General features: G+C 44.5%; 1 protein-coding gene across 6 annotated transcripts in view; it reads left to right on the forward strand.

The window, feature by feature from the left end:
- The window catches only part of NRP2 (neuropilin 2), a 116,212-nt gene extending 100,456 nt beyond the window's left edge, over nucleotides 1-15,756 (forward strand). For all 6 annotated transcript variants that reach the window (XM_003820782.6, XM_063595240.1, XM_034954910.3 and 3 more), the window contains 2 exons: nucleotides 10,173-10,223; nucleotides 12,379-15,756. In XM_003820782.6, coding sequence (XP_003820830.2) covers nucleotides 10,173-10,223; nucleotides 12,379-12,683 — 356 coding nt within the window. In that variant the 3' untranslated portion in view covers nucleotides 12,684-15,756. The remainder of the gene's footprint in view (nucleotides 1-10,172; nucleotides 10,224-12,378) is intronic.
- Nucleotides 15,757-16,895: the final 1,139 nt, after the last annotated feature.

The raw sequence follows: 16,895 nt of genomic DNA on the forward strand, positions 1-16,895 counted from the left end.
AAAACCTTATTTAGCATGGTATGGAACAGTGGAGAATCTAGGTGCTTCAGCACAACCAAGCCGAAGCCATTCTTTCCCCAATCCCAGTGGATAACAGACCTAGAATCATCTCTCTACTGGGTAAAACAGTTGTTCTTGGCCTTTTCTGCCACTGACCCCTGAGAGCCCCAAAAAGCTAAAGTCCCGTGGGCATTGGACCAAGAAATAGGAAAGACCATTTGAACAGTCAACAACAGAGGTACTTGAGGGAGGACTGAGTGTTATGTGGGAAAACCTCTTTTCTCGGAGTTTCATTGCTTGAGAGTGTATTGATACTGATGATACAGGGAGGCTGCTGGCGGGGGACTTTATAGTAACTGGCTGGGTTTCTTTAACTCACAAGTTAAACATGCTCAAAAAGTGCAATAATACAGAAAAAGCCAAAGTTGATTTCATTGTTGACCAATCCCAGTCACCTCCCCAGAGGTAACTGTGAGGGATGGTTTGAGGAGTATGTTTCCAGGCCTTGTTTTATACCTTTACAAACATGTATGTTCATGTTGAGTTATGTGGTTTGGTTAAGCTGGGGTTTAGTTTGGTTTCATTTGGTTTTGTGTAAATGGTAGCACAGTGTTTGCTTACTATATTGGATGACTTGCTTCTTTTCATTTGACATCTTGAGGGTAATTCAGTACATACTAATGCATCTACCCCATCCTTTATATCTGCAGCATAGCATTCCATATTGTGTTGATATGCCAGAGTGTATTAACTGCTCCCCTGTTGATGAGTGTTCAGACTGTGTCTAGTTTTTTTTTTTTTTTTTTTTTTACTATTATAAACAATACTGCAATGAACATCCTTGAAATTGCTTCTTTGGGCACATGTTTTACAAAGGATAGAATTTCTGGGTCAAACACATCCCTGTTTTCATTTTAGTAGGTGCTATAAAAGGCTGAGGTTTGCCGTTTAAAATTAACCTGTCCCTGCTTGAGAGCATAGCAGAAACTAGTGGACATCCTGGCTGTAGAGCCCCTGCCACATCTGCCCAACCCATGTGATCTCTATGCCTATCTCTCTTTCTCTACAGTGGGTGTGTTGCTTGCAAGAGAAGACCTTGGGCACTTTTAGCTGAAGATAATTTTAAACTCAGGGAGTGTTTCTTCAGAACGTTCTTTTTTTTAACTGCCAACTTATGGGGAATATGGACCTGGCTCTAAGTGTCAGCTCCCCAGAGCTGTGGCGGCTGTGTCACTGGAGTTAATTCTGTCCCTGGGTTCATCAGGCAGAGTCCTGTTCTCCATGATTAATGAGTTCCACTTGCTTTCTTCAAAGAATGCCTGTGCTGTGCCATGCTGTTATTTATTTATGTTTTCTACTAAAAAATTTATGTAAAAAACATCCCTTAAGGTCAGTATGCAGTATTGTGCTGCAGACTAAACTATCCTAGCAGCCAGAGGTAAACCTACACACCAAGAAAAATTCTCAAATTTGAGAGGCCTTGGACCCCAGGCCCCCACACTGGCCCCAAGAGGGGCAGACCTTGTGGGCTTCCTTCTGAGGAAGTTCAGGGCTGCAATACCCAAAGGAAAGGCACTAGGCAGTGAGGTGGTTTTCTAGTGGGATGTTTATAGGCATAGGCAAAGCTACTAGCCCCCACAGGGGCCAGTAGCAAGGAATGGCGGGTGGAGGAGAAGCCCAGAGACCTGTCAGTCCAAACACCATTTCTAGCAAAAGCACTGCCCTCATTTCTGTGGTGTGCTGAGAGAAAAGTGTCATAACAAAGTGGCTTTGACTTTGAACATAATGGAGTGTGTGTGGCTATGTAGGTCTGGTGTGTGCTTGCCCTGACCTGCCAAAAATCCAGGACCATTGCCTCCTGGGCATGAGGTATGAGTATTTAACTCAGGAAAGAAAGCAGCATGAGTTGAGATCTGGATGAACTAGAGTGCATCTCTCTCTGACACACACACACACACACACACATACACACACATACACACAGTGCCTTGTTTTGTCTTCTCTGTGTAATTGCGCAAAATTAAATCCTTTAAATATCACGAACATTCCCCAAAACAAAGGCTCTGCTCCAGAATTGGAATGATAGTATACCATGCCACGGCTTTCAGCAATACCAGTTTCTTTCTCCAGCAGCAGGACTCATTAACAGGATGCCTGGACTGGACTTCCCTGCAACTTATTAAAGAGCAGCCAGCTCCAGTAACGATGGGTGTGCAGAAAGCCTTGAGCTAGAGGCAGCCTTGACCAAAGTCTCATTCTCCAAAGCCTGCTAGTTATTGAAGCTTCATTTAAGCACAAAGAAACTTTTTGTCTCTTTGTGTTTTCTTGCTGCCACCCAGGGCCTGCAAGAACAGGCATGAGGATTTCAGGGGCTGGTGTGGGCCTCCCCGTGGCTTCTCTAGGGCAGCCCCACAGCTGGCATTGAGAGTGAGATGGTAGTTATTACAACCTAGATGGGGCCAACATGGGTGTGTGAAAGGAGCCCCAGAGATGCCTCATTCGCCTTGGCCAACTGTGGCCTAAGAGGGTGAGCCCCATATTAGTGTTTACAGGGGTCCTGGGCCCACAAACCCATCACTGCTTTCTGGCTCTGCACCTCCTGATGTGGCTATGGTCTCCACCTCTTTCTCTGTGGAGGAGCTGGTCACCACTCATCTGCCTTTGTGCCAGGTGCAGTTTGTCTCCAACCTCCAAAATCCCCTTTCTGCACCTTCCCCTTCTCTTGTTGTCCCCTTTTCTTCTCTGGCATCCTTACGCTTTCTCTTTCCCTTCATCCATCAATGCCTTCTTCAAAAAAGCATGGGTCAGATTCCTTCACACAAATGCCGCATGGCTACTTCCTCCAATAATTGCATTTTTACAGGGGACCACAGCTGAAGCCAGGTCTCTTAGTAATTATGGTCCTTGGCCACCAGCAAGCTATTGGGGGAAATCATCTCTTGAATGGGCAGAGAGAGGTACATTTTTGGTAGCTGTAAAATGATATCACAGAGTCATTCATTCTCATTCATTCTTGTGTTCAGAAGAAGAGCCCATCTTTTAAGTACAGTGAATTCTGTTAGTGACATACAGGTGTACAGTTTCTTTTCAAGGACCTACAAAATAAAAGGGGCTATCTTTCAGAAGATATTCTTCTTCACATTGGAAATGGATGCAGTTTTGATTCTTCAACTCCATTTTCTCACTTGTCCAAGGTTGTACCAAACCACTCCATCTGAGTGACATAGTGATGTTTCTAACATCCACACCTCAAATATTGGAACTAGAGGAGGGGAGAAATTTCAAAGCCCACTGGAAAAAAACTCCCTGAAATATAAAGATACATGACTTTTTCCCCTAGCGTCCCAGGAAAAAAAATAAGACTACACAAGAGGGGGAAAAAACAGCAGGTTTTCCTTGAAATGCTCTGTTTTTCCCACCCTCATGCCCTAAGAGAAGGTAGCCAACAAAAGAAATGAAAAGAGCCAATTGCTTGTTCACATATCTACTTACAACAATGGAGAATAGCTGATTTTTCAAAGACTTGGGGTAAAAAAGAGGTTCTAGAATTTTCTTTCATCAGCTTTGCTGTGTTTTTGCAGTCTGCACAATTGTGAAGCCTATCTTTATAGACAAACATGTCTCTGGCTGCATTTTTCTTCTTTTCATGCCATTGTTGGGGCTCATTGGAGACATTCTGGCCTCAGCTGTTCATCCGCCTCCACACTTGAAAGTATTACTGGGTCATTTCACAGTCTTCTTGTTTGCAGTCAGTATTTCCAATTCTTTTTAGTGTTTCCTTCTAGTTATTCAACTAAAAATAATAGAAACGAATGGCTAAATTCAAGATCAAACTCTTCCAGTAATCTCACACCAAGCCCCCTCCTTTTTTTTCCGCACTTGAAACCATTTGAAAAATTCCAAAAAATATTTTTTCCATGACCGTGCCTAGATTTGGCTGTAGCCCAAGAGATAAAAGCCTGTGATAAAGGCTCTTCTGATGGTGCTTCTAAACTCAAGCCAAACCCAGCAAGGAATGAATGGCTCTCAAGTAGCCCGACTTCTTAACAGAGGAGATTTGGCAAAGTTTAGATCAACACCTGAATGTTTGGCTCCTTATTGCAACTTGGATGAACAAACTGAATTGGGAAATTAAGTGTGGTGGGGAAGGCGGACCTTCAGCCAATACTAAATATTAAACTGAATTAAACCGAATTTTGAAGTGCCAAGAAGAATCTCCTTAGTCCTTTGTTATTTATCTTTTACTGAGGTCTCAGTGTTGTATTTCCTGCTGGGATTAAAAGAGAATGGCTGAGAGAAGTTTCTGGAGGCTACTCATCTGAAAAATCCAGCGATTTAACTGGCCCATAGGGTTCAGAAACTTGGAATCAAGTTCAACAAAGGCACTAAGTGGCCAAGAGCTTATCCCAAATAAATCACAGCCCCCAAACAAGGTGTTGAAAATCTATGGCTTACTCTCAGTTCTACTGCTGATTTATTCAATGACTTATTGCACTTCTCTACCCTCCCTCCTCAATTTCATCTCTAAAGTCAAAGTGATGACACCTGGTACCTGTGAAAATGAATGATTTCAGTGGTTTCCTGTGTGTAAGAGGCTCTTCGATCCTTGCCTTCAAGGCTGGTTGAAATGTGGTAGGTTAAGTGGATGTGCTAAGACTGGCTTTCCATGAGGTTTTCTCAGCCCAGCCTCAGTTAACACAGAGGCTTAAAACTATGGGCACAATTTACCCACTTTGTCAGTTCCTCAGTCACCAATTAGCAGGACTAAGTCCTGAGCCAAACGGGCAAGTATTGAACACATAGAACCTCATGGGTTCTCTTGACCTGTCCTTTTTGTGGTCTTCTCTTTCTGTGCACACCTTAAAACAAATGGTTTCAGGGAGTGGCCACTCCCAGGAGAGGACAGAGTTAGGGTGAAGAATGGGGCAGTGAGCATCATGGGGCAATGGAGCCCTTTTGTTCAGAAGTTGCCTTGTCTCCCTCAACCATCACCCTCTTCAAAGAACCCTCATCAGAAAGGCCCTCATACCTTTCTCATTTCCTTCCTGTAAAGACAAGGGATTTCTAGAGGAGAGGAGAGCATCAGTGTTTACTTTACAGAGGAGCAAACAGAGACCCAGGGAGGTCAATGACTGGTCAAGGCTCTGACACCTGAGGCAGAACCACATGGGAGGTAGGCATTCCGCCCCCAGCCTAGGGCCCTCCACATCCCACGCCTCTTCCTTCAGTGCAGGGTGATGCTGCCACTGACCAGGCTTCTGAGTGTCTCTGCTGTACACTCCAGATGACAAGCCTGTCATCAGCTTCAAGCAGGCCTCTTAATCCACTGCTCAGGGTTGGCATGGAAGGGACTCTTCAAAGAAACCAGCACGTTAGTGACCTGAAATGATCTGTGTCCCAGGGCTGTCTTAAATTATTTACCCAAAAGTAACCAGTGGTTTGGGGCAGACTTCTCACTTTCCTGGCCATATTGTGAAGCTCCTTTACAATGCAGGAAGTAAACAGTGTCGAGGCCAATATATTCATACAATATGCTCTGTGTAGACACAGAGCGAAGGCTAAGAATTTTCTGTAAGAAACTGCAGAAAAGCAAACTAATGAAGGAATGCTAATCCCAAATAATCTTAACTTAGAAGAAGGAAGAAAATGAGGGAGAGAGGAAAGATAAAAAAAAAAGTGTCTGTGTGTGTGTGTCAGAGAAAGAGAGAGTGAGAAAGAATGGAAAGGGCCATAAGAGAGGGCCTTCTTATTTGAGGACTAAATCATTCTCAGTAGGAATTTCCAGGCAGCAGGTTGGAGTGTCTTGGGGGTGTTTCCCCTGAGCAGCATGTGTGGTCTTACACTACCAGGCAGTGTTCCAGGGAAAAGCTTATTTCATTAGAAGAGGTTGGGTTTGTGACTGGATATGGCATTCACCCTTTGTGCCGCAGTGTTGCAATGTATTGACAAGCACACTAGAGAATATTTGACTCTTCCAGGGTGGAGGGTGTTTCTGGAACAGTCTTGTGGGTGTTTTCATAACTAGCCACCCTGGTCTCTCATTCCAAAAAATCAGGACAGCAGGACATCAGTGAGACCTTGAATCATGCCTCACCGTGTACCTACTCTGTCTCTCGATGATGCAGAGAGAAGGGACACTGACCAAAATAAGGTGACTTTTTGGCCTGAGACTGATCTCCATATGAAAATGACCAGAGTTTTGTGAAGTTGGGTTGTATTTGTTTTTAAGCAGTAGCTACTGTGCCCACTTGATTACTCAAGCTCTATAAAACCCCTTCCCATCATTCATTCAGAGCTGACCTCTTTCTCTCACTGTGCTGATCTGCAACAGCTGGGGAAGGGATGGGTGTTGGAGACCAGGAGGGCAAAGGTCTGACTCTCACATAGATATATGCAAGGTGGAAGATTTGTGGCAAAGCTAGGTGATCGCTTTGAATTCCTTGACGAGCCTGATACGAATGAATGCAAGCCAAAAGACAAGAGATCAGCTGCCATGTTTGAAAGCATTTCTATCAATCAGACAGATAAAGGGAACAGAAATCCCCCAATGCCCAACTTGCAGCAGCCTCAATTCCACAGTATCCTCCTCTCCACTCCCACATTTTCCTTCCTGATAGTGGCCCAGGCTCATTTGCCCAATCCCTGCCCTGGACTCCAGCAGCACTTGGGGGTCCTCTCCGCAATGCCTCACTTTCTTTCATGCTAATTTGGCATGGGTGAGTCTTCACTTCCCAACCACCCTGAAGGGCCTTGATGGTAGACACCTGGTCCCTTACATCTTTATTTTCCAAAGTCATCAGTTTGTTTCCTGGGCATGCAGTGAGCCCTCTTACTAAGTGGTGTTAGGCTGGTTAGTTGGTTAATGAAAACTGCCCTTTGAAGAACAATGTAATTTAGTTTCCTGCTCTGGGTGATGCCTGTCATGGAAAGCATGAAACCCCAAATTTCAGATCCCCACTTCTTCATGTTCATGAGAAGCCCCTCAAAGCCCTACTCTATCAAAGTAGTGAGCCAGTGAAACAGGCAACCAAAGTGTGTATCCAGCCAATCCGGATCTGAGATAAGGCAGACTCTTTTATTTTATTAGAAGGGGGCAGTAGGGATATGGTGGTAGTTACAGTGTCCCAGCCACACCCAAAGAACTTGAATGCAGACTGGGGATCCACCCTGGCCCTAATACAGTTATTTGAGAGTCAGTATTTGTAGTCAGGCTGACCTGAGACTGAATCCACATGGGGGCCTAGAAGGAAACAGGGTCATGGGAGCACAAAGGTTGAAAGCGGAACTCATGTGGGTGGTGAGATCCCTTCCTGACCTGCATTCTTCTAGAGGTTTGGCCCATTCCACTCTCCCTAGCCCATCTCACACTCACAAACACACCCACCCACTAAAACAGAGTCCTGGAACTTCCTCTTCAAGTTTTCCCCATTGAAAACAAAATTCTGAGTCCCTGGTTCCTTTCTCCCACTCTCTCCTGATGTCTGCCCTGACTTCGGCAGCTAGGTCTGCCATCCTGTGGCTGCCATTTCCCCTTTCCAGGGAGCTGTGGCCTCTACCCTCTGCCTTGGGCTCCTAGCTCATCATTCTCCCCTCTGCCTCCCAGAGGCCGGTAGCTTTACCCCTTGGTTCTCCTGGTAGCGTCTTACCTGCCACACCTTGCCTTTTCTTTGCTAGAACTACAGGGACCTGATGAGAGAACCACATTCCTTCCTGCCGGCCTCCTAAGGAAACAGGCTGCAGTTTACCTACCAGGCTCAACAGAAAAGGAAAGTGGCTGGTAAAGGGCAAAGATGCTTTTGAGAGAGAGAAAGCTCTTAATCAAACACAGATATCAAGAATATTAGCAAGGGGACTAGAGAAAATTGCTATCAAAGTAAATGGTTTTTTGTACAAATGTTCCCTTTATTTGTGTTTTCCCCAGTGTGCCATTCTTTCTTTAAGGCTTGGTGAACAGATGTGCTTTTGAAAATGTTGATTAACTTATCCTTTTTTGACCCCCTTCCCACTCACTCAAACTCAGGGGAGCAGTGATTATATAAAAAGCCAAGTCAAGCCACTAAAGTGTTCTTCTTCACCTTAAGTAGCCTTTGATTCTCCAGGTGCAGAAATCTCAGCTGCATCTGGGCAATTGATTTCATTGAGTCTTAGAAATGGGCCAATTCTTAGGAAATCATCTCATCCAGTCCTCAACCTCCAGAGACAAGAGGCCGTGATCTCCTGTGATAAAATGTTCTCAAAATCATTAGCATCATTTTACCCTTTTCCTTTAAGATCAATGCCACATTCACCCCTTTCCAGCCAGTGATCTATGGTATCCTAAGACTTCTTCCCTGAGGGTGTGAGATGGAGCAAGATGGCATTCTAGCCTCCAAGAATTCATCACATCCTTGGCAGAAACAAGATCCCTAAAAGCAAGCATAGGATTTGGCCCAGAAGTCACTGGCAGGAGCCCCGTGGTTCTCATCCTAGGCTGATTCACATATTCTTATCCAGTGTTCTGCCTCTTTTACTGGTGAAGATGTTAAGACATATGAGCAGCCCATCAAACCAATTAATTGTTGGAAATGTGACGGTTTTCTTCCATGTTTTTTTTTTTTTCATATGGAAAAAAACCCTGTGGGTTGACTTTCACAAGCTCGATTTGATCCCTGTGACAAACACCACCTGCCTCTTGTTGATTCATGTTCACATCTCCCTTCCAAGGAAACAACCTGCTCTGTTGGGGCCTGGAGGAGAATGCAGGGAATGGGCGTTGAGGTGGGGAGGCTGGCGTGGCCTGCAGGTGCCACTTGCTGTGCTTTAAACATGCAAGGAATGGGCTGGAGTTATGGAGGATTAGTGCCATGTGGCATCAATCTTTTCAAGTGGGGTCTTGGCAAGTTGTTTTGTGCATCCCTTACTAGTGACGGAGGGGGATGAGAATGTGCTTTAGCACTTTGGCCAGAAATGAGGAAGACTTCTAACATGATTGAAACCATGGCCTCCAGGAAAAGACTGAATTTCAAATGTGACAGTGATGGATCAATGCTCAGTTCAGATCATGGTCAAGTAGATCTTCCCCGAGATGTAGTGCTGATGAAGGAAGCTTTCGGGATGGTCTAAAGTTCTTTTTCTCCCTCTTGTCTGATACTTCAGCCGTTTGGGATTTTGATTTTCTTTTAAGCCTTGATTTTTGGATTTCAATTTATAGTAGTGACTTCAAGATTGTTTATCGGACTTGGTGGAACAAAACTCTGAGAGGGCCATACACATTCACTGGGGCTGTCTTGAGCTGACAGCTTGGAAAGGCATAATTAGCTTGTGAGATAGGAAGAAATGATAAGATGTTGCTCTTTGCCATGCATTTGATGTTCTCTATTAATGTTTTACCATTTTAGACAGATAACTTTCAGTGGTTCTGATTTCTATAAGTTGGACAGCACAGTGAATAGAGAGACCTGTATTATCACCCTCCCAAATTATCATGAAAAAGAAAAAGATAGACAGTGATAATACTGGAGAAAACTCATAGTAAATTAACTTAGCCTGGCTAGTCAGATTGGATGCCCATCTTTGATCTATTCTAAACCACGAAGAAAGCTAATAGGAAAAATAGACTTGGGAAGGATGAGAAATATTAGCACAGATATGTGAAGGTCAACAGGCATTATGACATGCCTTCCATTTCTGCTCTTAAATTAAAACATATAATGATGAAACAAGACTTTCTTAAACTACCATATGTTTACATGAAATCCAGAGGAGAAAGACTCTGATGCTTTTGTGCCCACTGAGATGTGTGCCTATGAAGAGGTGCAGCATGATACACTAAATGGACATCCCAGTAAAGGCAGCTGCTGTTGGGCATAAGATGCCATTGAAGGTGCCTTAAATGAAACCTGTGTTCCTAATGAATGCCAGTCATTAAAAAGGCACAGTGGCAGGGGTTGCTTGGCACTGAAGACCCAGAGTTTCTTCTTAGTTCTGTGTTACTGGTTGTGGTTGGAGGAAGACACAGGTCAATCTGAAGGAGAACAATCCAGTAATGTCCATAATGAATGATCTAGAAGTAGAGGTGATTCTCTAGCTGCCTGCCAGAATGGGGAGTCATTCTCGTAAAGATTGCCTCCCTGCCTTTTAGCCATGGTGATAGAACTTGTTATTAACTTGTTTTTATTTTCTTTATATTATAGTGGACATCCCAGAAATACATGAGAGAGAAGGATATGAAGATGAAATTGATGGTGAGTACTGTTATGATTTAGCAGGTAATCGTAAAATTCAAGTTTGGTTATAAAGATGTCAACAAAAATAATGCTCTGGGTATCGGAGGGCCAAAATCTAGAACTATCAGTCAGAAATATATAAAAGAATCTGGAGAAAAATGAGGGAACCATCAATGGATCTGTCAGGGTCAACTTTAGAGGTTTAGAAAGTTTATTGAGTTCCTCTGCCTAATCTGAAACAGATCCCCTCTTTCCAGTAACTTTTTACCTGGATGGACTTCGAATCTGAATAAACCCTTTACAAGTGAAAGATCAGCTCCTCCATACGTGTCATAGCCTGAATCTTTTGACCTTCTCCCAAAAATGGCCTGAGTGAATGAGCATAATGTGAATATTCTCCCAGACCTGCTGTGGTTTCTGGTTCCCTGGCTTGGGGGAAACCTTCCTCACACTATTCAAGATTCCAATTTGGAGCTTGTTGCAAGATTTCGGTTTCTTTTTCACACTGACCATCTCGTATCTTTATATTTATTCCAAGTTCTATTTTTCCACTGCAAACACATATACTTCAAGAGGCTAGAGGGTTGCTGAGCAAATATGTAGATGTAATTTCTTCCCTCAACTCAGAATAGCACAGGTCTCTCTCTGGGCTTCTCTGAGTACCAGAGTTGATCTCCAACAGACTCAACAGCAAGATTCCACTTAAAGAATAACTGTAGACTAAGATTGATGAATTTAAGAGGAACAGTTTATAGAGCAGCTGCTTTTAACCTGCCTTTAATCAGAAACTTCATGCGTAGTTATAGAAACTGGAGCGACTAACCCAAACAGCACCTTGTTAACTGACTGCAGACTCTCCCTGCAAAACCCAGTCCAACACTCCTTTTATGGGCAAAAGTGCATGACCAACCTACATGGAGAGACCACAGTAGATCAGGCAGAGGCGCACTGGAATGGAGTAGAAAGGGCAATGGGTAAGGAGGCAGAAAGCCTGATCTCCATTCCTGCTTTAACTGCTTGCTAAGCCTGTGACCTGGAGTGCGTTACCTAGTTGCCTAATTTCTTTAAACCTCAGTTTCCTCACCTATTAAAATATATATAATATCCTGCCTTCTTCATGGGATTATTAGGATATTTCAAAAAATGATGCCCAGATGTGGGCATGCCTTGGCCACAGTGTAGAAACGTAATTAGATTAGTCTGCTAGGGCTTCCAGAACAGAGCACCACTGACTGGGTGGCTTACAACAGACATATATTTTCTCACAGTTCTGGAGGCTAGAAATGTAAGATCAACATGTGGACAGGGTTGGTTCCTTCTGAGGGCTGTAAGAAAGGATCTATTCTAGCTCTGTCTCCTTGGCTTGGAGATGGCCATTCTCCTGTTCATACGATGTTCTCTCATGTGTGTGTCTCAGAATTTCCCCTTTTTCTAAGGATACCACTCTTATCGGATAAAGGTCCACCCTCATGACCTTATTTTAACTTGATAACATCTGTAAAGGCCTTATCTCCAAATAAGGTGGTGAGGGTTAGGACTTCAATATGAATTTAAGTGTCTGGGAGGGGGATACAGTTCAACCCGTAACAATAAGGCACGATGCCTTATTATTAAAGGAGGTCTGATGGCTGGGGAAAATCTGCTGCTTATATGGCCAGGAATACCAAATTAGGAAACTCATCATGTGCAAATAGTCCCAGACTGTCCTTTCATTAGCTTGAGGAGGTTGGAAAGGAGGGATGTAGAGGTTGCCTTGAACACACGGCCATCCCAGGTGCTGTAAAGCCACCCCAAAGGTGCTGTTAAAATCAGAGCTTACCTAATGTAAGTCAAATTATTTAAATATCGGATACTTAGGACTTACTATGTTGCAGACACCAAGCACTTTACAAATATTAGTTCATGTAATCCTCCTAACAACCCAGTTGAGGCAGATTTTACTATTATCCCCATTTCAAAGAGGAGAAAACTGAAGCAAAGAGAGGTTCAATAGCTTGCCCAAAGTTACACAGCTAGGATGCGGCCAGGCTGGGTTTTGAACCCAGGCAGTCTAATTCCAGAGCTGCTGCTGCTAACTACTGTGCTCTGAAGAGCCTCTGGGCTGGGGAGGCTCAGTCATTTCACCTTGACATAGGCAGTGCCTGCAATCTCTCATGAATTTTATGTATCGCAGATGAATACGAGGTGGACTGGAGCAATTCTTCTTCTGCAACCTCAGGGTCTGGCGCCCCCTCGACCGACAAAGAAAAGAGCTGGCTGTACACCCTGGATCCCATCCTCATCACCATCATCGCCATGAGCTCACTGGGCGTCCTCCTGGGGGCCACCTGTGCAGGCCTCCTGCTCTACTGCACCTGTTCCTACTCGGGCCTGAGCTCCCGAAGCTGCACCACACTGGAGAACTACAACTTCGAGCTCTATGATGGCCTTAAGCACAAGGTCAAGATGAACCACCAGAAGTGCTGTTCCGAGGCATGACAGATTGCACCTGAATCCTATCTGACGTTTCATTCCAGCAAGAGGGGCTGGGGAAGATTACATTTTTTTTTCCTTTGGAAACTGAATGCCATAATCTCGATCAAACCGATCCAGAATACCGAAGGTATGGACAGGACAGAAAAGCGAGTCACAGGAGGAAGGGAGATGCAGCCGCACAGGGGATGATTACCCCCCTAGGACCGCCGTGGCTAAGTCATTGCAGGAACAGGGCTGTGTTCTCTGCTGGGACAAAACAGGAGCTCATCTCTTTGGGGTCACAGTTCTATTTTGTTTGTGAGTTTGTATTATCATTATTATTATTATTATTATTATATTTTATTTCTTTGGTCTGTGAGCAACTCAAAGAGGCAGAAGAGGAGAATGACTTTTCCAGAATAGAAGTGGAGCAGTGATCATTATTCTCCGCTTTCTCTTTCTAATCAACACTTGAAAAGCAAAGTGTCTTTTCAGCCTTTCCATCTTTACAAATAAAACTCAAAAAAGCCGTCCAGCTTATCCCATCCTCTGATTGTCTTATGACTTAAGGGATTTACTGTGGTGTAGGTTCTGCCAGCCAACCCTACAAGCTGCCATTTCCAGTCCTAGCATTTAAGTAGGATGTTGTTGCCTTTAACTTTTTTTATCCAGGGGAAAATTGCCATTTTAGGGTCAGCATGAACAGCTCTTTCTTGTATGCGATTTAAAACAAACTGGAAAGGAAACTTCACACGTCAAAATCCATAGAAGCGCCTGGACGAGCCTTAAAGTGCTTTGTGAGTGAATAGGAGCCATTCGCTAATTCTAGACCCACAGTGTCTGGTGGTGGGGCTTCCCTTGTGGGGCTTCTGGTGGTGGTTTTGCCTTTTCTTTTCCCTCCTCCATGTTCTTCTAAAACATATACATATATACATACACACATACACATATTCTTCAGGTCTCTAAGCCCCTGGAAGCAGCATTGTGTGATATTCTCAGAGGCAGGGGAAAATAGAGGGAAAAATAGAGACTATTGGTATGTTCTCCCCATCAGTGAGTTATTGTAACTGGTCACCACTGGACAGGAAGGAGAACAGAGGAGAGGGAAAGAGAAGCCCAACCTCTGTGATCATATGAGGGCCAAGGCTGAGCAGTGTAGACAGAGACCCTTTGAAATGCATTTGTCTCTCAAATAGACTAGTAAACACCGACTTCTCCTTTGGGTTACAAACACCATTTCAACCTTTCGGGAGAGTCAGAGCTAGGATGTACAAGAACTGATTCTAACCAGAAGTCCGCAAGTACTGTGGACAAGAATGCTTAACCATGCTGCTTCAGCCTTGAGAGACCTAGGTTCTTACACATATGCACACACGCATACACACATGCACGCACACACACATACACACATGCACGCACGCACACATGCACACCAATTTATGTTTTTATTAAGTGCCTTGAAAAAATGAAGAAAAATGTATTTTCCCTTTATGTAAAAATTAGTGAATATCTTATGAATTAAGGCATTCCTCTTTCCCTAACCCCGATGGCTCCATTCCCAAGTACCCCAACTCACTGCTGATCCTATTAAAGGAATGAGTCCTGCTACCCGAGTGGTAGTCATAGCCCTAGATGACTCTCAACTACTCTTCAAAGGGAGGCATCAGGAATAGAATGAAACTGTGTGAAGGATAAGATTGTTCGCATCAAGATCCAAATCTTGATTTCATATTAACGCCTAAGGATTGCCTGTGTGCTGGAAATATATTTGAAACTCAACCAGTATGCCCAGCCTATTGCATATCATTGTCAGACCATTTTTGCTGCTGTGGTCACCCACGATTTCATTTGTCTTATACCCAGGTGAAAGGGGAAGGGTGAATGGGACTGGCTGGTTCCTTTAAATGTTAACTTATGGAAATGCTAGTTCAAATGGTAATGTCACAGTGTTTTGTATGCAGAGAGCAAGAGTTCAACCAACAGCTATTTATTCATGTGTGTGTGTCTTTGCTGCTTTGAGTTCTCTGTATCTACTGTGTATGTGAATGGTCATGTGGGACTCAGTGGTGGTGTTGTGACTTTGACCTAGGGTCCGAGTGTCACAGCTGATCTTGGCACTCGGCACTCATTGGCACAGTGGTAGTTAGAGGTGAAAAGTAGAGCTGTCAAGCCCAAGGGCTTAGCTTTAGGGCTCCTCCTGAGTTCGGCCCACAGTAGAAGCAAGATTTTTACTAGCCCCTTTTCCTCTTCACCCTGCCATGATGCGCAGTGTTCAGAAAGCTGGTAAGTCCTAGGGATTTCCAGAAGTAGCCTGCAGAAGAAGGTAAGTTTGAAAGCCACTCCAGGGGTCCTGATGCTGTCATGCCCAGTGAGCCATTTTACAGTTCTCCAAAGTCTAGCCCTGTTTCGGACCTGCACTTCACCTCTAAGTTATGTACAACTCAACCTGCATCCCTCTAAAAGTCCTATATCCATATTCACCATTGGCTAATTTGAGGCCCTGAGTGGGCCTTGAATGCTAAACAGAAGCAGGGTACGCAGGGCTACATGTAGATACCTCACCAAGGCTGGAGGCTGGTCTGTCGTAAGACAGAAAGAAAGACGCTGGGCCCAATTTTGACTTGGCCAGGGAACACCTTGGTGTGTTTGTTATCTTTATCTGTGGGTAGGCTAGCTGACCCATCTCCTTGAGTCATTCCCTTTGGGAAACCCCACTGCCAATATTGATCTCCTTTTTGCCTTGTACTAAATGACACATTACCTCCATGCTCTCCCGGACTAGGCGGTCAACAGGGCCACAGGGTTGCTTTCTGTCTTTGGTGGGGCAGGGGAGTTGACAGGGATGAGGGTCCAAGGAATAAGCATGAATGACAAGAAATCAAGGGAAAGAGTTAACCTGTCACATAGCAGGTTAACTTTTTCAGGGTTTGCAGTTAAATGTATTCGACCATTCACTGGCTTAGCCAGATCACGGGAACTTGAGAGCTTTTACTGTGATTCTTCAATGTAAAAAATAAACAACAATGTCAAACTGTGTTTATATGATTTGTATAAAGCCTTTTTAAGATTACTATTTAAATAAACATTATACCAGAGATATTTTTCTGCATCGTGGTTTTTTTTTGTTTTCTCTGCATTGTCTTTATTGGAGACAAACAGATCTGGGATAAGGGTGACCAAATTGTCCCACTTTGCCTGAGACTTTTTCAGGTTTTTAGCACTGAATGTCCTGTTGAAATAGAACAGTTCCCTCAACCCATTCACAGGACTCATGATAGGGTGGCTTGCTTACTCAGCCTGCAGCTCTCAACCCGTTGTGGGAGGGGGAGAACACAGGAGAGCAGGCGTAGAGGCCAGGATGAGCACTTTTGGGCAACCGGCAGGAGCAGAACCCTGTGCGGGCCTGCGGCAGAGTCTAGGGGTCGCCCATGACCCCTGGAGCCCCAGAGGGCCTGTGTTACAGTGCGCTCTTCTAGCTTTGCCATCCATGGATGGCTTAAGTGTTAAACAGCTCAGTGTAGGGTCATGATGACAGCCTCTTGCACCCACACTCAGGTTCTTGTCTAGCATCCAGGAGGAATGAGGTTTCACAAATTTGAGGTTGGTGAATGTGGAGGATTTTATTTAGTGGTGGAAGTGGCTCTCAATGGAATGGGGAGCTGGAAAGGGGATGGAGTGGGAAGGTGGTCTTCCCCTGGAGTTTGGGCATCCCTGGCCGAACTCTTCTCCGAGGTCCCGCTACCAAGTTGTCCCTCTGAAGTCAAGCTGCTTCTCTCCAACATCTGGCTGCTGCTTCTCTCCTTCTCTGCCACTCTACTGCTCTGCTGCTCTGCTGGTGGGGCCTGGGGTTTTCTTTGGGTACAGGATGGGGGACAGGGCAGGCCAGGGTGGTTTTAGAAAAGGTAACATTCAGGCAGGAAAACAAGAATGTATGTTCTCACTTTGGGCCACAGTACCAAAGAAGAGGGTGGTACCCTTACCAGATACCACCCTCTTCTACCCAGTATTTCCCTGCCTCCTGTCTCTATCACTGTGTCCTGGAAAACCCTTTGTCTGAGTGAGCTTGGTATAACAGACGAACACAGACTTGGTGGCTTAAATGACAGACATACATTTCTGACAGTTCTGATGGCTGGGAAGTCCAAGATCAGGGCACCAACAGATTCAGTGTCTGACGAGGGCTCTCTTCCTAGCTTTTAGATGGCTGCCTTCTCTCTGTGTGCTCACCTGGCCTTT

The sequence above is a fragment of the Pan paniscus genome, chromosome 13, assembly GCF_029289425.2.
Source record: "Pan paniscus chromosome 13, NHGRI_mPanPan1-v2.0_pri, whole genome shotgun sequence".
Taxonomy (NCBI): Eukaryota; Metazoa; Chordata; class Mammalia; order Primates; family Hominidae; genus Pan; species Pan paniscus.